This window comes from Sorex fumeus, unplaced genomic scaffold, assembly GCF_029834395.1.
Source record: "Sorex fumeus unplaced genomic scaffold, SorFum_2.1 ptg000115l, whole genome shotgun sequence".
Taxonomy (NCBI): Eukaryota; Metazoa; Chordata; class Mammalia; order Eulipotyphla; family Soricidae; genus Sorex; species Sorex fumeus.
The window spans coordinates 15,136,161-15,163,158 of NW_026606172.1; the positions used below are offsets into that span (position 1 = coordinate 15,136,161).

Below are 26,998 nucleotides of genomic sequence, written 5' to 3' on the forward strand. Positions count from 1 at the left end.
CACTGTGATATAACACTACCTTCCTAGTTATTATTTTTGTATAGTCTTATTGTTTTAGAAGTCAAATATATATATATATATATATATATATATACTTCAAAATGACCCATAATAATACAGAGAGATGTATTATTGGATAAATTTCCTTGCAATTAAGGCTGAGTTTTCAAATTCTGAAATATTTCTTGAATGTTTCTCCTTGAACTTCCAGAACCACATATCAGTTTTAGAATGTGGACTAGCCCTCTATATTCCAAAGACAATTTGGATACTATCTTACCTCTCTAGTCCATTATCCATGCTAGTAAAAATGGCATATTTCTAAAATATCTGTTCACATCAGATGTATATTAAAATTATTCAGGAAATATGTTGTTATAATGAAAACTTCACTCATTAACTGTACCTAAAATCCTTTCTCATCTGACCACCTATTACTTTAGACTAATTTTCTACTACTTCTTCACATTGCCAATTCTATTCTAAACTCTAATTCTGTAGAGAACTGTTCTCAAATCATCTGCCTAGGGACTCATCCTGCTTTTCTATCAAGGTTCAGTTAAATGTTATCATTTTGGTGAAATCCTTTCAATCTCTACTATATGAAACTGATTATAACTCATGATGCTTACATTGGCCACACAACACCATATATTGAGATTATTCATTTTCCGTAAGTTTCCCCACTATCTATAAAGCAAAGAATCAGTAATTCTTATTTTATATTTATAGTACCTAGCAACTTATAATATAATATTGGTGATTTTGATTAAAAAGTTGAAAGCAGTCAGAAAGAGAGGGATAGATATAGAAAGATTGCATTCATCTGGGGGACGTAAAGTAACAAAATAGGAGATTATACCCAAGAATAGCTGACATCAGTACCAGGAGTATTACTCCATGGCTTAGAGGCCAGCCGGGCATTCTAGGGTAAAGGGCAGCTCAGATAGAGAAGGGAGCACCAAAAAACGGTGTTTGGAGGATCCTCCCAGGATGGGAGATGCATGTTGAAAGTAGACTATGGACTGAACATGTTTGCCACTCACAGCCTCTTTTGCAGTCCACAACACTCAAAAGGAGAGAGAGAACACAAGGGATTGCCCTGCCACAGAGGCAGGGTGAGATGGGAGGGATGGGGCTGGGAGGGATATTATCCATGGTGGTGGAAAATGGGCACTGGTGGAGGGCTGGGTATTTGATCGTTGTATAATCGAAACCCAAGCACAAAAATTTGTAAGTCTACAACTGTACCTCATGGTGTTTCACTAATAAAAATTAAAAAAAAACAAATAAAAAAAGTTGAAAGCAGAATAGATATTAGAAATATATGTAACTAATCCTAGTAAATATAAAATTCAACATATACAATTCCAAATAATTTATGCATATTTTTTTCCCCTTTATTTTATTTTATTTTTTTTAAAGTTGTAGATTTACAATTTTTTGTGCTTTGGTTTCAATTATACAATGATCAGATACCCATCCCTCCACCAGTGCCCATTTTCCACCACCATGGATAATATCCCTCCCACCCCCATCCCCCCATCCCCCCGTCTCTGTGGCAGGGCAATCCCCTGTGTTCTCTCTCTCCTTTTGGGTGTTGTGGTCTGCAAAAGAGGCATTGAGTGGCAAACATGTTCAGTCCATAGTCTACTTTCGACATGCATCTCCCCTCCTGGGAGGATCCTCCAAACATCCTTTATTTGGTGCTCCCTTCTCTATCTGAATAGCCCTTTCCTCTAGGATACCCGGCTGGCCTCTAAGTTATGGAGTAATCCTCCTGGTGCTGATCTCAGCTATTCTTGGGTATTAATCTCATACTTTGTCACTTTATATCCCCCAGATGAATGCAATCTTTCTATGTCTATCCCTCTCTTTCTGACTCATTTCGCTTAGCATGATACTTTCCATATTGTACCACTTGTATGTAAATTTCATGACTTCATCTTTTCTAAGAGCTACATAGTACTCCATTGTGTAGATGTACCAAAGTTTCTTTAACCAGTCATCTGTTCTTGGGCATTCAGGTTTCTTCCAGTTTCTAGCTATTGTAAAGAGGGCTGCAATGAACAAACAAGTGCAGATGTCACTTCGACTATACATTTTTGCCTCTCTGGGATATATTCCCAGGAGTGGTATTGCTGGGTCAAATGGGAGCTCAATTTCTAATTTTTTGAGAATCGTCCATACTGTTTTCCAGAAGGGCTGAACCAGTGGACATTCCCACCAACAGTGAAGGAGTGTCCCTTTCTCGCCACATCCACGCCAGCATCGGTTGCTTTTGTTCTTTTGAATGTGGGCCAGTCTCTGAGGTGTGAGATGGTATCTCATTGTGGTTTTGATCTGCATCTCCCTGATGATTAATGATGTAGAGCATTTTCTCATGTGCTTTTTTGCCATTCGGATTTCTTCTTTGAGAAAGTTTCTGTTCATTTCATTGCCCCATTTTTGGATGGGGTTGGATGTTTTCTTCTTGTGGAGTTTAACCAGTATTCTGTATATCCTGGATATCAACCCCTTGTCAGATGTGTATTCGGTGAATATCCTTTCCCATTCTGTAGACTGTCTTTGTATTTTGGTCACTGTTTCTTTGGAGGTGCAGAAGCTTCTTAGTTTAAGATAGTCCCATTTATCTATCTCTGTTTTCACTTGCTCGGCCAGTGGCGTGGCATCTTTGAAGATACCATTAGCTTCAATGTCATGGAGGGTTTTGCCAACTTTATCTTCAATGTACCTTATGGTTTCTGGTCTGATGTTGAGGTCTTTAATCCATTTTGATCTTACTTTTGTACATGGTGTTAGGCAGAGTTCTGAGCCTATTTTTTTGCATGTAGCCGTCCAGTGATGCCAACACAATTTATTAAAGAGGCTTTCCTTACTCCACTTCACATTACTTGCACCTTTATCAAAGATTAGATGAGCATATGATTGAGGAGAGATGTCAGTGTATTCAACCCTGTTCCATTGGTCTGCAGTTCTGCCTTTGTTCCAGTACCATGCTGTTTTAATTATTACTGCTTTGTAGTACAGTTTGAAGTTCGGGAGGTTGATTCCTCCCATTTTCTTTTTCCCAAGAATTGCTTTAGCTATTCGTGGGGGCTTATTGTTCCATATAAATTTCAAGAGTGTTTGCTCCATTTCTTTGAAGAATGTCATGGGTATCCTTATAGGGATTGCATTGAATTTATACAATGCTTTCGGTAGTATTGCCATTTTGACAATGTTAAGTCTCCCGACCCATGAGCAGGGGATATCTTTCCATTTCCTCATGTCCTCTTTTATTTCCTGAAGTAGCGTTTTGTAGTTTTCTTTGTACAGGTCCTTTACTTCCTTAGTTAAGCTGATTCCTAGGTACTTGATTTTCTGGGGCACAATTGTGAACGGGATTGATTTTTTCATGTTGCTTTCTTCTCTCTCACTGTTTGCGTATAGGAAAGCCATGGACTTTTGGGTATTGATTTTATAACCTGCAACTTTACTATACGAGTCTATTGTTTCTAAGAGTTTTTTGGTGGAAGTTATTGGGTTCTCTAAGTAGAGTATCATATCATCTGCGAATAGTGAGAGCTTGATTTCTTCCTTTCCTACCTGAATGCCCTTAATATCTTTTTCCTGCCTAATCGCTATTGCAAGTACTTCCAGTACTATATTGAACAGCAGTGGAGAGAGTGGGCATCCCTGTCTCGTCCCTGATCTTAGAGGGAAGGCTCTCAGTTTTTCCCCATTGAGGATGATGCTTGCTGTAGGCTTGTGGTAGATGGCTTTAATTATGTTGAGGAAGGTCCCCTCTATACCCATTTTGGCTAGGGTTTTCATCATAAAGGGGTGCTGGATCTTATCAAATGCTTTCTCTGCATCTATTGATATGATCATATGCTTTTTATCTTTTCTTTTGTTGATATGGTGGATTATGTTGATTGATTTCCGAATGTTGAACCATCCTTGCATCCCTGGGATGAATCCTACTTGGTCATGGTGTATGATCTTTTTGATGAGTAGTTGGATTCTATTTGCTAGTAGTTTGTTGAGGATCTTTGCATCTGTGTTCATCAGGGATATCGGCCTGTAATTCTCTTTCTTTGTGGTATCTCTGTCTGCTTTTGGTATCAGTGTGATATTTGCTTCGTAGAAACTGTTTGGAAGTGTTTTTGATATTTCAATTTCGTGGAAAAGCTTAAAGAGCATTGGGAGTAAGTCCTCTTTAAAGATTTGGAAGAATTCACTAGTGAATCCATCCGGGCCAGGACTTTTGTGCTTGGGGAGACTTTTTATTACCATTTCAATTTCCTTGATGGTGATAGGTCTGTTCAGGTATTCCAGGTCTTCTTGGTTCAGCCTTGGGAGTCTGTAGGAGTCTAGGAATTTATCCATTTCCTCGAGGTTTTGATGTTCCGTGGCATAAAGCTTCTCAAAGTACTCCCTGAGGATCCTCTGAATTTCTGTGGTTTCTGTTGTAATGACCCCCTTTTCATTTCTGATTCGGTTTATTAGGGTTTTCTCTCTCCCTTTCTTTGTGAGTTTTGCTAGAGGCTTATCGATCTTGTTAATTTTCTCAAAGAACCAGCTCTTGGTTTCATTGATCTTTCGGATTGTTTTTTGGGTTTCCATCTCGTTAATCTCTGCTCTGAGTTTTATTATTTCCTTTCTCCTGTTCGGGTTGTGCTCCTTTTTTTGGTCCTTCTCCAAGCTCTTAAGCTGTGAGGTTAGGTTACTTATGTGTGCTCGCTCCTCCTTCCTGAGGAATGCTTGTAGAGCTATAAACTTTCCTCTTAACACAGCCTTTGCTGTGTCCCATAAGTTTTGGTAACTCGTGTTCTCATTTTCATTCGTTTCTAGGAATCTTTTGATTTCCTCTTTGATTTCCTGTCTAATCCACTCGTTGTTCAATAGTGCACTGTTTAATTTCCAGGTGTTTGATTTAGTTTTCTGTTTTTGTGTGTGATTTACTTCTAATTTCAGCGCATTATGGTCTGAGAAGATTGTTGATACAATCTCTACCTTCTTAATTTTATGGAGGCATGTTTTGTGGCTCAGCATGTGGTCTATCTTGGAGAATGTTCCATGTACGCTTGAGAAGAATGTGTATTCAGCTTTTTGTGGATGAAGTGTCCTGTATATATCTACTAAGTCCCTTTCTTCCATTGTTTCCCTCAAATGAAGTATGTCCTTGCTAAGCTTGAGTCTGGTTGATCTATCAAGAGGTGACAAAGCAGTGTTGAAGTCTCCCACTAGTATTGTGTTGCTATTGATGTCTTTTTCCAAATCTATGAGTAGTTGTTTTAAGTATTTTGCTGGTCTCTCATTAGGTGCATATACATTTATTATTGTAAGTTCTTCCTGTTGTACAGATCCTCTGATCAATAAGAAATGGCCTTCACTGTCTCTTATGACCTTCCTCACTCTGAAATCAATGTGGTCTGATATAAGGATGGCTACCCCAGCTTTTTTATGGGAGCTGTTTGCCTGTAGGATTGTTTTCCAGCCTTTGACTCTGAGTCTGTGTTTGTTTTGACTATTGAGATGCGTTTCTTGCAGGCAGCAGAATGTTGGGTTCAATTTTCTAATCCATCCTGCCACTCTATGTCTTTTAATTGGTGCGTTTAGCCCATTGACATTGAGAGAGATTATTGTTATGGGATTTTGTCCCATTGTTATGTTAAAATTGGGTGTATTTGAGGGGCCTTTCTTGCCTTAAAGTAGCCCATTTAGTTGTTCTTGTAACCATGGTTTTGAGTCTATGAAGTTCCTGAGCTGTTGTTTGTCTGTGAAACTGTGTGTTGTTCCTTCTATTATGAATGAGAGTCTCGCTGGGAAAAGTATTTTGGGGGAGGCATTTATTTCATTGAGTTTTTTTACTATGTCCCACCACTGTTTTCGGGCCATGAGGGTTTCATCAGAAAAATCAGCTGTGAATTTTAAGGATGCTCCTTTGTAAGAGATTTCTTTCTTCGATCTTGCTGCTTTCAGAATTTTGTCTCTGTCTAAGGTTTTGGTCATTTTGATCAGAATGTGTCTTGGGGTATTTTTATTCGGATTTCTTCTAGCTGGTACCCTTCGGGCCTCCTGAATGTGGTCACAAGTTTTCTTCAGCTCTGGAAATGTTGTAGCAATGATGTCTTTGACAGTTTCTTCTTCATCGAGGTTTTCTTCCTGTCCCTCTGGGACTCCAATAATTCTTATGTTACCCCTCTTGGCTTCATCACGATCTTCTCTTGCCATCTGTTCCCGAATTGTGAGTCTCTTTTCCATTTTCTGCTCTTTTCGGGAGAGTCTCTGAACTTCATCTTCGAGCTCACTGATTCTGTTCTCAGCCGCTGTTACTCTGCTGCTGAGGCCTTCCACTGAGCTTTTCAATTCGCCTACGAGATTTTTCAGGTCTGACATTTCTGATTGCATTTTCCTCATTTCTGCCTTCAGATCCTCTTGTCTTCTATTGGCATTGCTTTCCATTGTTTCTTTTAATTCCCTAAGCATCCTAAGTAGCTCCCTTCTGAATTCCTTGTCAGAGAGGTTGTCTAACACTACAGTACTGTTGGTGTCATCTGGGCTAGACTCTTCAATATGAATGTTTGGTGGGCTTTTGCGTTGCTTTACCATTGTGAGAGGTGTGGTTTAGTCCTTCACGTTCAGTGTTACTATTCTGCTTGATATGCAGTGTGAGTTAAGATAGGCTTATGAGTTATTGGTAACTGTATTTCTAGTGGCTGAGCTAAAATAGAGAAGTTTCCATCTAAGAAGTTAGCTTATGGTTCCTATGGCATATGTAGTGGGAAAATATTTCGCGGCCGCGTTAGCGGCCGCGGCTCCGGAAAGAGTCCCTGGCACTGGGCGAAGAGTTGGGAATGTCTCCTGTTTGGAATTGGAGCCGTTCAGCTTTGTTGCCCAGAGCTGGGCCTCTGTGCCCGTCCCACGCGGATCAGGGGTTGAAAACCGGCTGTCTCGGGGCTGTTTCTAGCTGCGCGTGCCCAGAGAGGAACCCAGGCCCTTGGGGGCGGGCTGTACCTGTTGGAATTGGAGCCGTTCAGCTTTGTTGCCCAGAGCTGGGCCTCTGTGCCCGTCCCACGCGGATCAGGGGTTGAAAACCGGCTGTCTCGGGGCTGTTTCTAGCTGCGCGTGCCCAGAGAGGAACCCAGGCCCTGTTGGAATTGGAGCCGTTCAGCTTTGTTGCCCAGAGCTGGGCCTCTGTGCCCGTCCCACGCGGATCAGGGGTTGAAAACCGGCTGTCTCGGGGCTGTTTCTAGCTGCGCGTGCCCAGAGAGGAACCCAGGCCCTTGGGGGCGGGCTGTACCTGTTGGAATTGGAGCCGTTCAGCTTTGTTGCCCAGAGCTGGGCCTCTGTGCCCGTCCCACGCGGATCAGGGGTTGAAAACCGGCTGTCTCGGGGCTGTTTCTAGCTGCGCGTGCCCAGAGAGGAACCCAGGCCCTGTTGGAATTGGAGCCGTTCAGCTTTGTTGCCCAGAGCTGGGCCTCTGTGCCCGTCCCACGCGGATCAGGGGTTGAAAACCGGCTGTCTCGGGGCTGTTTCTAGCTGCGCGTGCCCAGAGAGGAACCCAGGCCCTGTTGGAATTGGAGCCGTTCAGCTTTGTTGCCCAGAGCTGGGCCTCTGTGCCCGTCCCACGCGGATCAGGGGTTGAAAACCGGCTGTCTCGGGGCTGTTTCTAGCTGCGCGTGCCCAGAGAGGAACCCAGGCCCTGTTGGAATTGGAGCCGTTCAGCTTTGTTGCCCAGAGCTGGGCCTCTGTGCCCGTCCCACGCGGATCAGGGGTTGAAAACCGGCTGTCTCGGGGCTGTTTCTAGCTGCGCGTGCCCAGAGAGGAACCCAGGCCCTGTTGGAATTGGAGCCGTTCAGCTTTGTTGCCCAGAGCTGGGCCTCTGTGCCCATCCCACGCGGATCAGGGGTTGAAAACCGGCTGTCTCGGGGCTGTTTCTAGCTGCGCGTGCCCAGAGAGGAACCCAGGCCCTGTTGGAATTGGAGCCGTTCAGCTTTGTTGCCCAGAGCTGGGCCTCTGTGCCCGTCCCACGCGGATCAGGGGTTGAAAACCGGCTGTCTCGGGGCTGTTTCTAGCTGCGCGTGCCCAGAGAGGAACCCAGGCCCTGTTGGAATTGGAGCCGTTCAGCTTTGTTGCCCAGAGCTGGGCCTCTGTGCCCGTCCCACGCGGATCAGGGGTTGAAAACCGGCTGTCTAGGGGCTGTTTCTAGCTGCGCGTGCCCAGAGAGGAACCCAGGCCCTTGGGGGCGGGCTGTACCTATGCATATTTTTAATTAAGTGTCTTCTTACTTTCTGGTTTAAGACAATGTATGGCTGAAAGCTCCATGTAAATATTTATGCAGTTTTATTTATTTTGTTTTTCTTTTTGGGTTACTTCTGGCTCTGCACTGAGGAATTACTCCTGGTGCTGGTCAGGGGACCATATGGGATATTGGGAATAGAACCTGGATCAGTCACGTGCAAGGCAAACTCCTACACACTGTACTATAGCTCCAGCCCCTGCAGTTTTATTTTTAAATGCTAATATGTGTGCCAATATAAATTATGGGGTATTATTTAGTATTAAAAATAATTACCAAGCAATGAAAACACAAAGGGAAAATCAAATGCATATATAACTAAATAAGTGAATAGGAAAAGGATACAAAACCATAACATATTGTTCCAATTAGATAATATTTTGGAAAAGGAAAAAACTGTGGACACTGAAACATATAAGTCATAATCAGAATCGAAGGAAAGGCAGGGTGGGAAGGGGGGGATGGGAGATGGGAGGGATTCTGGGACCCGTGGTGGTGGAGGATGGGCGCTGGTGGAGGGATGGGTACTTGATCATTGTGTGACTGAAACCCAAGCACAAAAATTTGTAAGTCTATAACTGTACCTCATGGTGTTTCACTAATAAAAAAATAAATTAAAAAAACAGAATTGAAGGAAAGGTAGAGTCAAATTTATAAATCACAAAACACTTTTAAAACAATGAAGCTACTTACATGATAACATAATGGTGATACATTTAATTTTATATTGAACCAAGCCCAATAGAATGTGCAATACCAAGAGTGAACTGTATGTAAAACATAGACTTTAGGCGGTGATATGTTCATGAATATTCATAAATTGAACAAATATAATACTTTGCGGAGAACTGTTAATAGTGGTTGAGACTATGCAAACATAGGGACAGGCAGAATTTGTAAAATCTCTCTGCTTTCTGCTGAATATTTCCATAACCATAAGCAGTTCTAAAACTAGTTTACTTTTTAAGAAAAATATGAGCTTATTATCCATTTAAGAAAAATGATCATGTGCCAGGTAACTGGTTCTATTTACAAAGATATAGTTCAGTATAGTAGACTGATGGTATGAAAACAAACTCTGATGAGAACAAAGTGGGAGGACACAGCTAATTTTTCAGTTGGGCAAGGCTGTGCTGACCTCTGCAAAAGCTAATATGCGATGGCATAAAAGGAGAGAAAATATAAAGCATCTGAGCAACTCAAATTGCTCCCTAATTGATAATAACTGCTAAATAAGAAATGGCCACATATAATTAAGATGGTAGACAAGAGAGGGAGTTTGAAACTTTTTTCTCTGGAAAACAAATCATTACTAAGGTGCTATTCAGAAGAAATGATAGCATCTTGGATATTCAGTATTCCTGATTCTTATGTCTGCCTCAATGCTTTGTAAGCAGAAGACCTTGCTTTAGAAGTTCTATACAGAGGATAAGAGATAAGAGATAGTAGTAAGAGAGATTACTCCATAGCTTAGTGGCCAGTCGGGCATTCTAGAGGAAAGGGCAGCTCAGATAGAGAAGGGAACACCAAATAAAGGGTGTTTGGAGGATCCTCCCAGGAGGGGAGATGCATGTCGAAAGTAGACTATGGACTGAACATGTTTGCCACTCAATGCCTCTTTTGCAGACCACAACACCCAAAAGGAGAGAGAGAACACAGGGGATTGCCCTGCCACAGAGGCAGGGGGGATGGGGGGATGGGGGTGGGGGGAATATTATCCATGGTGGTGGAAAATGGGCACTGGTGGAGGGATGGGTATCTGATCATTGTATAATCAAACCCAAGCACAAAAAATTGCAAATCTACAACTGTACCTCATGGTGTTTCACTAATAAAAAAAAGGAAAAAAAAAGAAAAGAAAAAAACAAAAAGAGATAGTACAGGGATTAAAGAGCATGCCTTGAATTTGTTTGATTCTGGTTCAATCATGGAAACTACCTGGTTCCCTGAGTATCAGTCCTGGAGGTCCACCTGAACAACACTGGACTCTGGAGGGCCCCTTAATACTGCTGGCCCATGCTTGTAGCCCATGCTATAAGGGCTATGGGCATCTTCTGGGTCTTGTATAGAACCATTGGCCAGGTTGGCTGAGAATCACCAGGAAAGTCATTCAAGCTGCCTGAGCATTGCTTGGGAGACAACTTCCATAATAAGAGTTCTATACAGAAAGGAACACCAAATAAAGGGTGCTGGGAAGATCCGCCCAGGATGGGAGATGCGTGCCAAAAGTAGACTATAGACCAATCATGATTGTCACCCAATGCCTCTTCTGCAAACCACAGCACCCAAAAGGAGAGAGAGAACAAAAGGGAGTGCCCTGCCACAGAGGCAGGGTGGGATGGGGGATGGAGGGTAGGAGGGATACTGGGATTGATGGGGGTAGACAATGGGCACTGGTGGTGGGATGGGTACTTGATCGTTGTATAACTGAAACCCAAGCACAAAAACTTGTAAGTCTACAACTGTATCTCATGGTGTTTCACTAAGAAAAAAAAGAGTTCTATACAGTTTTAATATTTCTTCTCAGAAACATTTTATATCTTACCACAAACACACATAGACACACAGATACACACATACACTTGTGTGTTACAAATCAGAAATTGTATATATTAAGGTGCTGTCCTCCCCGTTGTTCATCGATTTGCTCGAGCGGACCCAGTAACATCTCCATTATGAGAGACTTCTTGTTACTGTGTTTGGCATATTGAATACTCTCGGTAGCTTGCCAGGCTGTTCGAGAGGGGCGGAGGAATCGAACCTGGCTCGGCCAGGCTGGCTGCACGCAAGGCAAACGCCCTACCGCTATTAGGAAATAAATTAAATTTGCATTTTCATGAAGTAGCTATATATTCAAGGAACAATCTGTTGTAAAAAAATTTATCTAAAATAATACCATTTAATCCAGATTTCCATGTAGAGAATCACAGTTAGATGCCATTTGAAGAAAATGTGCTGTTCCATAAAAGTCTATAATTCCTACCCCACTTGTATGCTGTGTACATGCTGCTATTCTTTATAATGTTCATTAAATTTACACTATAAACTTGTACAGAATCACATGTTTTTCATTCCGTAAACTAGTATATGTACTTTCTTTACTTACATTCACTTATCCTAGGGGTATAAAACATTTGTATAACAAATAAAATTTTATATAGTCAATCTTTCAAGTGGGAGTATTTACTTACTTCCTAAATTTTTCCTATTTCATTGGTAGTAAACTATTCTTACTTCCAATAACATTAAGGGAATACACATATGAAATGGAAATACATTTGAAAACACAAAATGAGGCTTTTTTTTTTTGCTCTAGAGAGCCCATGTTTCTTTGAGTATGTTTCTCTCTTGCCTCTTCCCTCCCTTTATTTCCCATTAAATGTTTTACTTAAGCGAAAGAAAGAAGAAAGAAAGAAAGAAAGAAAGAGAGAAAGAAAGAAAGAAAGAAAGAAAGAAAGAAAGAAAGAAAGAAAGAAAGGAAGGAAAAGAAAGAGAGAGAAAGAGAGGGAGGGAAGGAGGGAGGGAGGGAGGGAGGGAAGGAAGGAAGGAAGGAAGGAAGGAAGAGAGAAAGAGGAAGAACAAAACAAAATGAGATTGCTATGTGTTTCATATAAATATGTATTTATGTTAAGGTAACACAAAAGAAGTACTCAATTACAGTCAATTACTTTTTTTAATTATCTAAATATCACCAGGCAAATGAGAGTCTAACCATGTGAATATTATTTTTTGACGTAAAACAAATGCATTGAATAACATATTAAGTAAATACAAAAGTATTTTCAACAAATAGCTCAGTAGCAATTATTTTCATTAGAATGGGCTTGTCACCAATTTGCCTGGTATTTTAGAAAGACAGATTAGAAAAGTGATGACAAATTCTGTGTTCTTTGGAACATTAACAAAACTGAGAAAATTCATGAATTTGTGCAAAATGTGTGAAAATGCAGAAAGAATGAGATAAAAGGAAGGATGGGCAAAGACCATACAATAACAGATGAAACTGGGATCAAAGGTTGTCATAAGACAGGAAAAAAGGTTATCATCTTTGAGACACATATTTTAATTCATTCCATAACAACAAATACTTAGATTTTAGGCAGTTTCAGAAGAAGAACAGGAAAGCAACAGATGCATCTATAAATGCTATGAAAATTGTAACTCTGTTTTTAGAGTTTCCTTCACATTCACAGATTTATATCTGACTTGAGTGATGGAATTTCAACTTTTTCTTGTAGTAACATAAAAAAGACTGAAAATGCCACTAATGCCAAACCAAAGGTCTTCTGGTCTAACCTTTCCTAGAGAAGCTTTTATTCTTTGACTTACTGTCAGTGAAATACAAGCATTATATTATCTGCCTTGCCTGGTGAATAATGAGAAATATGACAACAAATCAATGTTGCATTTGAACTAACCTGTTAAAGGGCAAATGCAAATATAAAATTACTAATAAAAATACAATAAAGTTCAATATTCACAAAACTTGCCAATCTCTAATCGTATAACAAAGCACAGCACAAGTTTTCTATTTAATTATCACTGAGTTCTTAGCATGACATAGCAATAATAAAAATATATTGATATCTGGAAAGAGATCCATTTTCACATATTTTTCTCAAGTTGAGAGCATCATATCTAGGACATAAAATGTTTGCCATTTGTCTATTATATAAACTTAGCAAATTTTTATTTGGACAATTGTAACTTTCGGTATAGATATGGGTAGCATTCACAGAAGGCTTGGAAAGAAATTGATGACATGGATGCTCTAACAAATAGTATTAATCATAGTAATCAAAAGCAAGTAATATAATTTTCCAAATTATGATTAATCTGAACAAAGTATACCTTTAAATTCTGTCACATTCCCTTCAATTGTCTGTCATTAGCTTATAATTTTCATATCAACATTCTGGGGCAATGTCCCGCAAAATATCACCCTGCCCTCAGGATCATGAGTTCCAATACATTATGTATACCCAAAGATTAGAATTCTTATAATGGTACATATATATTTGTATGTACTTTACATAATTAGAAGAAAATGCAATTCAAGTCTTGTTTGACATAGATAGCTTCAACTAGGAAAATTATTCAGGAAACTTCAGAGGCAGCAGTTATGCTCAAACAAACAATATAAAAAAATGCAGACATGTACAGATGATTACCATGTGAAAAAAAGACATCAAATAAATGCAGCATTTAAATAAACAGAGATGTTTCAACACAGAAATACTTCAAAACAAAAAATACTTGGAGTAAGAAAATTCTTTATTTTTCCATTTTCAATTCAGCCTTAAAAGCAACGGTGATCTGAGAATTATGAGAACTATGAGAAAGGCAGAATACAGAGCAGCTAGACTAATTAAAATTGCAAAAGACTGACTCAATCTCTTCTGACATTTCTATTGTTGTTGCACTAGAAAATAAAAGTATTAATGTCATTGAGTTAAAAAACAATTAACACAAACTAAGAGAAGGGACCTAAGAATTGTGAGATGTTTTGGTAAGGATAAGGAAAGCGATCATACTGAAAGACCCTAAAAGGAAAATTTTCTAGCTTAAACAGGTTTTCTTAGAGAGTGTTTATTGGTTTGAACAGCTTTTATTGTTCTGGCACCTAAACTCCCATCAAAGCTGATGATTAAAGTTATATCCACTGGTCAGGTCTCCACAATTATCCCATTGTGATGTAGTTCTACAGTGGGCGCCCTGCTATGGCCAGACATCAAGTCATTAGAAAACGGTAAGGGATGATGAAGAAGGTTATTATAATTCCCTTTTCACTCCTTATCAGAAGTAGCTCTTTAGTTCACAGAGCTGTGGGTACTTGCTTTCAAACTAACAAGCAATATCAGACATGGAGGCTGCATTACCATGATTGCAGACAATCTAAGGCACTTGACATCTATGAATTTTAGGTCCTCGACATGTGCTGTGTTCTATTTATCAGCTAGAAATCATAGATGGCACAAACAATGAAAGAATGGGGCAAGTAATGAGCAAACTGGATGGAGGCAGTGAAAATAGTAACAGAACATGGAAAAAAGCACAACAGAAAAAAGACTATAGTTCTAGATCTGGGAGATTTTTTTTTTTGTATATAAAAAAATTACCCATTTTCTGGCTGTTCTACTGCATAGTGTTCCAATTCTGTACCAGGAAGGGGCTGAACTGGGGGAGGAGGAAGTGGAACATTGGCCCAGGTCGATCCATTGTTTTTCTGTGGTTTAGAAGAATTTTTGTTTTTCTTCTTTTTTCCACCTTTCCCACCTGAAAGCAATAACGCATTTGCTCAGTGATACAAAATCTCAAAAGAAATAGAGCACATCAAATGGAAAGATGCATTTATGTTTTCAAAAAACCAAAATCAGTTTGTTGCAGTTGTTAAAAGCTACAAACAAACATGTAAACATGGAAAAAAATCTAATGCATCACTCAAAATGATAGTTTCTTTCCCAGTGCATTAACTGCAGAGTTTAATAAACCAAAAATATGGCTGTTAGGGCAAAAGTACATTTATTGATTTATTCATGTCTGATACATCCATGTTTTTATTGTTAAACAAAATAATAGGCCATAACAGATTCTTTCAAATGTCAGATTTTAGTGCATTTTATAATGCTTTTTTGCATAATCTCTCTGAGTACAAAATGTAATGTCTATGAATGCAGGCTAGGCTAAACTTTTCCATTAAAATGTATTCAACTGAATTAATCCAGGAGAATATCATTTTTTTCCACTAAAAATACAGTTAATGATCAATCAGCAACAACCTGGCAAATGCTCATAAATCTCACACAAAGAAATGTCTTACAGAATTTTAACTAATTAATGGAATACTTATTTTTGCATATGGTTAGATTATTTCCCAGATCTTAAACATGACCTTTGCTACAGTTCCCAAAAAGAGAAAAAAAAAATTAGTGAAACTTTAGTATTCACTTTTAACAATATCTTAAAAGAAGTTAATTCAAGCACAAAAGATGAAGAGGAAGTAACCCGAGAGCATGTGAGTCATATCCAAACTACCTGAAGCCTAATGAAATATTAAAATACACTTAATAATTAGTATAGTTCTATACTTTAAACTCTTCCAAAATTAGGTATATAAAGCTTTTCCCTAAAAGGTGGAACACGGGTAAATATGAATGTGCCTTTCTTGAACAGATGGACAAAATAAGTTTTGGGGGAACCTGAGTAATCATTCCTACCAATAATCATTAGCTATATTTCAAAAATTAAAATTGATATCCTGGATCTTATCTTTTTGGAATTCCAAGCTTTGAGTATCAAACAGATTTAGCAGTTATCTTGCAATAAAATAATATTAAAGGTCTAACCCTCTGCTTTCTTCTACCAATTATTAATATGTAACAGCCAATTCAAAGAAATGTGTAATTGAATAGTGACATTATTACTAATTTAAAGACTCTAAAGAGATAAAACTGTTCATATTGACATGTTGTCAATTGCCAGCAACAGAGCTATATTTATTTTCTTCATAATATGCATAAAGTTACACTTACAGAGAACAATATCCTTGCAAAATGCTTCTCTTTACCAAATGGGAGATATGAAAATAAAGAACAGGTATTCTTTGCTTTAAGCCCAAGCATTTTATCTCAATATTTAAGTCTCATTTCTCTCATTTATTTCAGTTAATAGCTCTTACTCAAGCATTCAATGATATAAAGCTACTCCCCCTTTGCAGCAATTTGAGGATTCCAAGAGAAAATGCACATAAAAGACTCAAAATAAGTAGAATGCTCAATAATTGTCAGTCAGTTTTACTTTTCCAAAATCTTAACTAAGAGCCAACTTCTTTCAAATTCTTTAGTATGGTCAACTTCTTTGAGCCCAATAAGTGACAGAAATAGCCCGATTCTCCAAATAAGAATAATAAACTTCCTTGAGTTTAAGTCTCCAGTTTCTGCCTTTAAAGTATGTATTTCATTTTCTGATGACACACCAATTCAGAAATTAATTAGATTTTGAAATTATTTCATTTCAATAATGGTTAGTGTCATGGGTACTTTATACATTTTTCTGAATAGTTCCTTCTTTATTTCTTTCATATTTATCTAAGTACCATGATTTTCCCCACATTATAGCCTTTTAAGAAGCATTATGTGATTATGCCAGAAGTGACATATATAGGCAACTTCTTATATCTCCATTTTATATATATGAGTAAACATTTTTTCCTGAATATTAAATAATTAATATTCATAGAGAAAAATACATTTGAGATCATTTTAGACAGAAATGAGTCTTTTTAAGATCTCTGAAACCCATTCTGTTGAAAACTTGCCCAAGATCCAAATTATTTATTTTTTTTTACTCTGAAAAAAGCAAATGTCATATATATATATGGAGAATGGCTGATTTGTAGGGGGCATTTTGGAGGCTTTTCATTCAACATTCATTTTGTGTGTTTGGAAACAATTTTGTCTTTCTCATTGTGACAAATCTTGGTACAATCAATCAATATTCTTTGTCTTCTCTTAGCCTTGAGCTAAGAGATGAGCTCTGAACATGGCGATAGAAGAGAAAGTTAGGAATACTGAACTCTCTGAGAATTTAAATTTGTCAAAATCTAGATAGATTTTAAAATATTGAATTAAGTGAGACATGATCTACTGCTATACTTGCAAGCAAAGAATTCCCAATTGTCTTAAAGGTGCGGACATACGAACATTTGATGGAAATATATTTTTATTTACTTGCAAATCTATTCCTTGATCCATTTCTTTCTAACCCAAAATGTAAATATTTAAAGTTATATTTATGTGAGTTAAACAGATGACTTCTATGTAAAAGCTATGCACAGTGACAACTTTTAAATTTAACTCATGGTTTATTATTATAAATAGGAAAATAGTTATTGTTACTGGTTCTACGTTTGTGAAAATGTGCTTCTTTACCTAATATATTTGAAGAATCTATTTTAAAACATGACTTTTATATTTTCATGGTTGAGTTTTTATTAAAAGTATTCATAACTTAAGAATTTAAACTGGTGATTTAAAGAAGAGGAGGAATTAACTAAACTAATTCAGAGATGTCCAATTTTATTAACATTATTATTTTAAATTGGTTTCATCATTGTGCACAAATTAAGAAATTCTCATAATATATCTCAATTTGATATCCTAGTACAGATTGATCTTTCATTAGGTCTTATAAAACAAATCTATGATTAATAGAGTTAAATAAACTTTACTATACAATTCAGTTTGGATTAAGAACAGAATAATCATTTCATGCTCGTGTCCTAAAAAATGCTATTATCCATTTAATTAACTTTGTATATATGTTATGAATAATGAATATAATTAATATGTACACATATGTATGTTTGTGTGTGTTGCTCAAGAGATTAATTGATTAAAAAAAGCTTTTAGTACTATTGTTATTTGTATTCTGCTATGACTCTGGAAACTTGGTAGAAAACAACACAGAATTTTTTTATCTTTCTGGGTCACACCCAGCAATGTACAGGGTTAACTCTTGGCTCTGCGTTCAGGAATTACTCCTGGCGGTGCTCAGGTGACCAGATGGGATGCTGGGAATCCAACCTGGGTCGATTGTGTGCAAGGCAAACGCCCTACCCACTGTGCTATCGCTCCAGTCCCAACACAGAATTCTTAATGAAGGATTCACAAAATGTCTTAGGTGATCCATAGTTTGCAATATCTAGATTTAAAATAATTATATTTCTTAAAATCTTGTATAACTAAAAGGGCATAAGTTTAAGAATAGTTTTTTTAAAAAAAATGTTAGTATAGTCATAGTCCCATTATAACTAATTGATAATATTAATGACATGTAAGGTTATTCAAAAATTTCCTCTAGATTACTAAGCCAGTTTTTATTCATAGTAGATGTTTAAAATTTTCTTTGCTCTATCATATGTCTAATCCTTCAAACAGGAAAGAAGAGCAAATGTCTCATTTTGGAGAGAATTGAGAGCATTAACATTTTAAGATTAAAGCGATTCTATCTCCTGAGGAAAAGTCATTTAGTAAATGTTACCCTTTTGTGATGTAAAAGAGTTAACTCTTCACAGTCTTAATGTCTGATATTCTGTCACATATCTTAAGACGCTAAATTCTTCACTAAGAAAGAACATATAGTTTAAATGAACTTCATGAAACAGGTAACATATTATAGTGTGAAAATATAAAGCAAATAAAGTTTGTGAAATCTAATCAGAAATATGTGGAAGAAATCACCAATCAAACAGTGAACCATTTTATACTTGAGTGTGTTTACTATGATCTCATTTTAACAGTCACATCCTTGGGCCCAAAGAATCTCACTGTAATTTATGATAATAGGTACTTATTTATGTCTAGGAAAGTGTGTCTTTTTTCACATGCACTATAGAAAAATCTACAGTGAAGGCGATTAGTTTGGAAGGTTGGACTCAAACATAAAAATTAGGAGCTGGAGAGAAAATACAGTGGATAGAATGCTTGCCTTGCATGCAACTGACCATGGTTCAATCCCTGGAACCCATTATAGTCTCCTGAGCACTGGCAGGAGTAATTCCTGATTGTAGAGATTGGAATAAGTTCTAAAACAGTCAGCGTGCTCCCCCAAAAAAACCCCCAAAAAGCCCCCCGCCCAGTCCCGCCAAATAAAAACCCCACAATCTGAAAGCCTGTTTTCCTCACTCACATCACTGTAATCCCATTATAAAAAAAATAATCTCCAAAATCATGTGTATTTTAATTTCTATTGTTTTTTAGTAATTCGTCTTTTGGTATTCATGCCATGCAACTGACTTTCCAGAATGAACTCTTTAATTCTTTTGGTGGAGTATTATACCAGCCTCTGTGCCCGAGATACCTGCATGGTACTAGAGGTAGACAGAACTGGGGTTGCATGCAAGCAGGCACCTACACTCCTGTACTGTCTCTCAGGCCCTGATCTTTTTTTACTATTAATTTCTATTGATTCTTAGATAAAGATTCCAGGCAGACTGAACCCATCTGCTCTTCCACAAACAGAATCTTGTAAAATGGGCATTTGTTGGTAAATATTCTTGTACACAGAGTACCTAAGGGTGCAGCAATTTTTACACGCCAACCTGGCTTCATGAGGATGAACTCTCATTGTCCTAGAGAGCATACATGTTGGACATGAATTGTGATTCAGTATTTCTTCACAAACGTTAGGAACACAGGTCATATGTTTGTGACAAACAAATATTTCTCCTTACTGTGATGAGACCAACCTGAGAGACTGCCACTCCTCTCTGAGCTGTTGTGAGAGCTGGTGGTGCTGAAATCCTGTGACTGGTTGTGTGGCATTCTATTAGACAATCCCTCAGCCAATCGGTAGTCAGGGATGTAAAGTAAGGCTAAGGGTTAAAGGGCAGAGGTCATAGTGGCATCATGTGATTAGTTCACAGCACAAGCCCATGCAGAACATGCAGTTAGCAACTCAGAAGCAGATGTTGTGGGACAGAGGAGGAATGTTTAGTCTACCCTGTCCTAATGGAAGTCGAGATGGATTCCTGGTTGTTCGATTTCAAAGAGCTAAAATGATGACACCGATTGTGTTGGTGGTGTGTGGTGGTGGTAACAACAGCGGTGGTGGTGGCGGTGGTGGGGATTGTGGAAGGTACTAGATACATGCCCAGATATCCTTTTTCAAGATTAGATAGTGAACCTGGTAAATGAATCACCGAACCACAGATACTAATTTCTATTGCATGCACAAATGATATGAGAAGGAACTCCTCAGGAAATACGAAACGGACTCACCGTTGTTACCTTTGTTCTGATCAGGTAGCGAATAACCAAATCCCATCAAGTCTGTTTTTTGCTGAACTGAACTTTTCCATTGAGGATCAGGTAGATCGACAGCCAATTCATGTATGCTATTGGAATGCAAGATTTGCGTTGTGGCATATGGGGTAGCCTGTGTTATTTGGCTGGAACTGTTATAACTGGTTTTGGTAGTGAAGTCGATGCTGCTATAAATTGCTCCGTCTGAGAGCATCGTTGCTGTTTTATCCCCTTGGCCTGGAACTGGTGGCAGCACATCTGCAGTGAACATAGGGAAATGAAACAATTTAATGACACACAGGAAGCCCAAAACTATCAAAATTGAAGATGAAAAATAAACGTGTCATGTTGCACGTTTGCATTTCTGCTGCAATGGGCTTCATGAGCCAATGAAGGGTAGATGATATACAACCATCGTCCAAATATCATCCTCGATGACAGGCAGGCTACAGCTTGTCCTTCACGTCTCACTGCTTAACCTGCCCTCATTTTCTTCAACCATGAATGAGAAGTTTGGGATATTTCACTACTGAAAATGCTTTCAACTTTAGCTCATCTTGCCAAAGCAATTATAAGGGTGAAATTACAAATCATGAATAAAAATATCTTTTCTCACTTTACTCCAAAATATGTAGGATACAAATGCTGAATGGGGGCAAACGTTTTCAAAATTTTACTATATAAGTCCGTTTTAAAATTTCTTGTTCCTGAAATTTCAACCTTTATCTTATTTCACAGCTCATAAAGAGAGTGTCACTGATGGTAGAAAATGTTCTACTTTTTTCTTAGACAACAAAAGAAAATGTTCATGAATAAGTCGTTTTCACAGTTCAGAAGAATTAACTATAGAAAAAGCAATCTGAGTGATCAGTGAGTTTAATTTATGCAACCCACTCTTAGAAAGAGAGAATTAGAGTTTTAGGTTTTTAACACAGCCACAGTAAAATTAAACTTGAGGAACAACACTATCAATCAGATCATTTAACATTTTGGTGTGCTGAATTATCTTTACATGATGCTTTTAATTGAAAATTGCCACCTCTCTTGAGCTCTTATTTTTTTCCCTTGTCAGAGAAAAGATACTAAATGAATCTTTTAAACTTCAAATACAACATTAGTTGTAATTATATGGAGTTAAAGGTAAATTTAGGTATTGGGTGTATTGTAATGGTTTGTGCTCAGAAAATCAAATTTCTTAGGGATTTAGGTCATCAACTTGGTTGGATTTTTGTTAAAGAACTAAGTCATTTCTTTCCTTTCTACTTGCAATATTATGCTCAAATTACTAAATACTTTATTGTATCATAACTTCTGAAGAAAAGAACTTTATTCTATTTGTATATTTTCATATTTTGTCCCCCAGATTTGAAGAGTGTAGGTGTTCATTAAATGGTTACATGTTTAATAGTTTGTATTGGCAAAACCCAGAGGTATGTAATGATAAAAAAAATCCTATTTTCAATGTATTAAAAATACACTGGGTCAGGAACGATTCTCAAAAAATTAGAAATTGAGCTCCCATTTGACCCAGCAATACCACTCCTGGGAATATATCCCAGAGAGGCAAAAAATATAGTTGAAGTGACATCTGCAACTGTTTGTTCATTGCAGCACTCTTTACAATAGCCAGAATCTGGAAAAAACTTGAGTGCCCAAGAACAGATGACTGGTTAAAGAAACTTTGGTACATTTACACAATGGTATACTATGTAGCTGTTAGAAAAAATGAAGTCATGGAATTTACATACAAGTGGTACTACATGGAAAGTATCATGTTAAGTGAAATGAGTCAGAAAGAGAGGGATAGACATAGAAAGATTGCATTCATCTAGGGAACAAAAAGTAACAAAATAGGAGACTAAAATCCAAGAATGGCTGAGATTAGTACCAGGAATTTTGCTCCATGGCTTGGAGGCCAGTCACACATGCTAGGGGAAAAGGCAGCTCAGATAGAGAAGGGAGCACCAAATAAAGGGTGTTGGGAGGATCCTCCCAGGATGGGAGAAGCATGCTGAAAGTAGACTATAGACCAAACATGATTGCCACTCAATGCCTCTTTTGCAACCACAACACCCAAAAGGAGAGAGAGAACAAAAGGGATCGCCCTGCCACAGAGGCAGGGTGGGATGGAAGGTGGGGGGTGGGAGGGATACTAGGATCCGTGGTGGCAGGATATGGGTACTGGTGGAGGGATGGGTATTTGATCATTGTATAATTAAAAACCCAAGCACAAAAATTTCTAAGTCTACAACTGTACCTTATGGTGTCTCACTAATATAAATAAAACAAAAAATACACTGGGTCTCTCTCTTAAAGAAAGTATATTATGCCCTAATTATTTTTCAATGTGAACACAATTATATAATCAACATGTAAATCCCATGTTTAGAAGTATAGACCAGGGGAGATAAAAGGGACTTTATAATTTGCCTGAGAGTTTTCTATATCCAGATCACAAATTATTCATCTTGATAAGCCTTATTTCTTGATATCAAACAGAAATATTATTATGTTATAGGTTTATTATGCAAGTAAATGAAACAAACTTCCCCCCGATGCTAATAGTTTTTCCTGGTATATAGTAGCTGCTTCAAATTCTCTTACAATAAAAACAGACACAGACTTGATGTTATCAGTAAAATATTGCATGTTATGAAAATTAGCTGTAGATAAAATAAGAACACTGTAAACCTTAATGTACCTGGTGGCTAAATTAGACCAAGATATCACAGATGTCAACATAGCATACTAGAAACTGGGTGTAGGGGGGATGCCACATATAAACTTTTATATTGGCATTTATTTTTTTGACAAAAAGTACAGTCTACCATTTCATTATAAAATACAGGTATAAGAGAAACTTATTTTTGATCATAGTTAGATAACACAATGCCTTTTAGCAATTTAAATCAGTATGGATAGGATCGGGGAATTGCCTGACTTTCCTGGTGTGAAGATACATGTTAAATAGAACCAACCCATAGAGAGTTATGATCTATAATAGCAGAGCTTGTAATTTGGTTATGGAGAGGAGGCAGCCACTTCCAAAGGTGTTTAGCAAATGAACATTTTAATAGGAGTTTACAGAATTAAGGGAATATGATGCTGAGGTATTCTACAATGGTCTTTACATTCTCTCATTTTCTTTTTCTTTCTTTTTTTTCTCCAATGATACCTATTGTGTGTTGATTGTATGTCAGTTTATCAATACCCTTAACCTTTTCACTAAACCCATATAGTCATTGATTTAAGAGTATATATTATGAGATATAGAGGGTAACTTTTGTGTGGTATTAAGTGATGGAAGGGATCTATATTTCTAACTGACAATATAACTTGTATAGTAAAGAGAAACTTGGGGCTGGAGTGATAATACAGCCGTTAGGGTGATTGACTTGCACATAATCAGCCAAGATTTGATCCTTGACATCACTTACAGTCCCCAAAGAAGCACCAGGAGTATAGAGCATAGAGCCAGGAGTGCTACCTGAACATTGTTGGATGTGCCAAACCCAAAGTATAACTTTTTGTATGATAATGAATAACTTCACTATTTAAAATATTGTTTTAGTTATACCTAAATATGTATTTGTATTATATTCATACAAAAGATGACCAAAACCATGAATATTCATCTATATATTCATCAATATATTTCTATAATCACTTACTTAGTGTTGGAAAAGAATCTAGAATATTTTTACTAATCTAACCCAACCCAAGTCTTTTATAAGTGAATATAACAGTGAAGTCAGAAATTCTGCGTGACAATTCATCCAAACTTTCTTGCACTATAGTTTTACATCTGTCGTGAATCATTGTAGTTTTTCACTCAAAATTCATTTTTCACCCAAAGAAGATTCAATGAATTAAAAGTTCATTAATACTATCAGTCCCTTGATAGGATTGAAAAATGAAAATTTTATCTGAGACTTCTGATTATTCTTTGTACAAAGTTTAAAATTGTGTAATGGCTAACAGGTCTATTCTTCCTTTTCATAACACTTCTGCTGCCTTGCATTTTATATTCAAATAACTAGAAAATATATACATTTCTCAAAGAGATTAGTTTCTCTCCTTTGCACACCTTTAAGGAGAGTGGTTTAGAGGCCAGAAAAATGGCTCAATGAGCCAGAGTGCATACACTGCATGTCAGAGGACCAGGTTAAATTCCCAGTATCACATGGTCTCAGAGTACAGCAAGGAGTAACCCTTGAGCACAAAGCTACGGATAGTCCCTGGGTACCTGCTGATGTGGCTCAAAAAACAAACAAAATAATAATTAAAACAGTAGTTTATTCTCCATTTTTTACTTTTTTGAGCGATAACTTTCTCTCTTTCAAATATCAACTAAAAAGGTATACAGAATTTTTGATAACTGATGGGTAGCATTCATATCAGATACTAGAAAGATGTACTAGAGAGATATTACACAGATGAAACGCTTACCTTGCAGATTGTTAACCCCATTTCAACCCCTGGCAGTGCATATGTTTCCCCAAGCACCACCAGAAGTGATCCATGAGCACTGAGACAAGGGTAAGTCCTGAGCACAGTCAGATGTGGCTGCACCTGTGACCCACACCGACGTTACTCCCCCCAAAAAGATACTGGGAAGAAAACTGAAATCCATTTAGTTTCTACACAAACTTCTGTCAAATGCATCTATATCTATTAAATTAAGTCCTGGGTCCAGAGATTTCTCCACTACCATCTTTCTCCAAATCCCACCTTCCCTTTACTTTTAACTAGATAAAAAATTGTGTGGGGTCAAATGGTGATTATTTGTAGCAGATGCAAATTTTGGAAAGTTAATTATGTCTTCTAATTATAATTGTTTATTCTTTCAACTGAGGTGCCACTTTAAAGTTGTAGACCTAAAGAAAAATTATCTTTCAACATATCATTATACTTACTAAGTGTCTAGTTATTATGATACATGAGAATAAAAGCAGCTATCACTGTATCAATTCTCTATTCTATCTGTCATTGTGTATGATACATAGTACATTCTCAATAAATATTTATTGAATGAAATTTAGATAAGTGATAAGATGAAGTCAAAATCATAAGACCACTAGTTAACAGCATCACTCCTGATTTTAGAAATGTACTAATACTCTTAAAAGTAAAATTATTCTAAACATTTATCTTCTACATTTGTAGTTCATGATGACTTCCTCAATATTTCCTTTTAATATGGGCAAATATAGTCAGAGTATTTTTACAATATAATATAAAATACAAGACATTGTAACTTAAGTGCCTATTTTAATTTTGATTATGGAAACATATTGTAAGGTATATATTTCAAACATATAAAAAGACCATAGCAACATAACAAATTCAACTTTCAATTGATTTGCTACTTACCTCCACGTCCAAAATTCCCAATTTCATTTGGACCACTATTGCTATTGTTGACAGGCAAGCTTGTGGCTGGCCATGAATCAGCAAGCCACGGGTAACTGGAATCACCTGCATTTAAAAGACCTGGGCGGCTAGAAGAGAAATTGAAAAGGAAATTGATCATTGGTGATAATAAGATATTAGCATTCCTATTTTTATGCACTAAGACCTTTAAGAGTTTAATTCATTTAAAAATAAAAAGTATAGGCTGTCAAAAATAGTAACTTTAACAGTTTGTGAAGGTTATCTGTAGATTAGCCATGTGAGTGGAAACAAAGGAGTTCTGTCTGTGATTCTGCTGACATCTCAGAAATTCAGTCATCTACCCTGAAATTGGAAGGAATTGGTAACATAGCAGGATCCCCAAACAAGATGGGATGATAAATTGACACCCGGAGGGGAAGAATTGCTCAGAGTGACTGCTCAATATCAACCATTTCCAGGACTTTGGGTTATTGTTTCCTGGATTCCTGTAGCCCCATATATATCTGTCCCTTGTAGCGTTAAGCCCTGAATGAGCTCCCCTGCATCATTTAGAGGAAGAGAATTGAGTAAAATTAATGGACAGTATTTATACTGTTACAATCACAGTACCTTTCTAAGCTCTTTAAAAAGGCTAAATATCAGGGGTCTATTAAAGTTCTTATTCAAGTGATAAAAGATTCTCTGTGATATAATCCAGTATGAGTATTTTTTATCCAAAAAACTTTTTCGCATCACATTTCATAAAGCATCCTATTTTTAATACAGACAGAAGTTTTGACTCTATTCCAGATGATTAACATATTTACAAAGAAAAAGCAACATCTATAATCATTGTAGTTTTTTTTTTTTTTGATAGACCCTTTCTGGTACAATCCCTAAGAGAAACATGTTTCTATGGAAACTGCAATAAAAAAGCCCAACTGCTTTCATGCAAGCTCTCATTAGACCTAATCTCTTTTTTACTAAAATATTGATTAAATGGGCGATTGGAAGTTATTACCAGAGCCTAATTACAATCTCCATATTGGCAAAGGGAAAATGATGAGGATATATGGGTTTGTTATCAGCTTTTATCAATTTCAATTGAGTATCTAAAGTTGTGGAATCCAGTCCTATCAATCTACAGCCTATTCATCATCCATGAATCATTTACTTTGTGATCGATTATATGTAATTGTTCACTCACAGCAATTTAGTGAGAGCCAATAAGGAGTCTTAAACAACAGCAACTTCATTTGCTAATGTCTAATTAATGCAATAAACATCCTGCTAACAAATGAACACGTTCCTTGTGATATTTACTACTAATTTCTTCAGGGGCATCTGGGAGATATGAAACATCTGGACTTGATTCCTCTAAAGTGCACAACAGATAGATCATTAAACCCTGTGGTAAGCCATTTAATTCCTCCTAGAATTCTCAGACTTATAAGTGATCGTTTATTACAATAATAGCCTTTTACTATAGAGCTTCCCAGTCCTGTTTAAAATTATAGATTGAAAAAAAAAAGAC

The 26,998-nt window shown here is 37.2% G+C and overlaps 1 protein-coding gene across 5 annotated transcripts in view; it reads right to left on the reverse strand.

Moving 5' to 3' along the window:
- Positions 1-26,998, reverse strand: part of ROBO2 (roundabout guidance receptor 2) — a 641,887-nt gene that overhangs the window by 34,926 nt on the left and 579,963 nt on the right. For 3 of the 5 annotated variants that reach the window (XM_056135437.1, XM_056135436.1, XM_056135440.1), the window contains 4 exons: positions 25,465-25,592; positions 20,068-20,349; positions 19,536-19,661; positions 14,407-14,563 (listed from right to left, as the gene is read on the reverse strand). In XM_056135437.1, the coding sequence (XP_055991412.1) occupies positions 14,407-14,563; positions 19,536-19,661; positions 20,068-20,349; positions 25,465-25,592 (693 nt within the window). The remainder of the gene's footprint in view (positions 1-14,406; positions 14,564-19,535; positions 19,662-20,067; positions 20,350-25,464; positions 25,593-26,998) is intronic. The other 2 variants (XM_056135439.1, XM_056135438.1) reach the window with 1 other exon arrangement.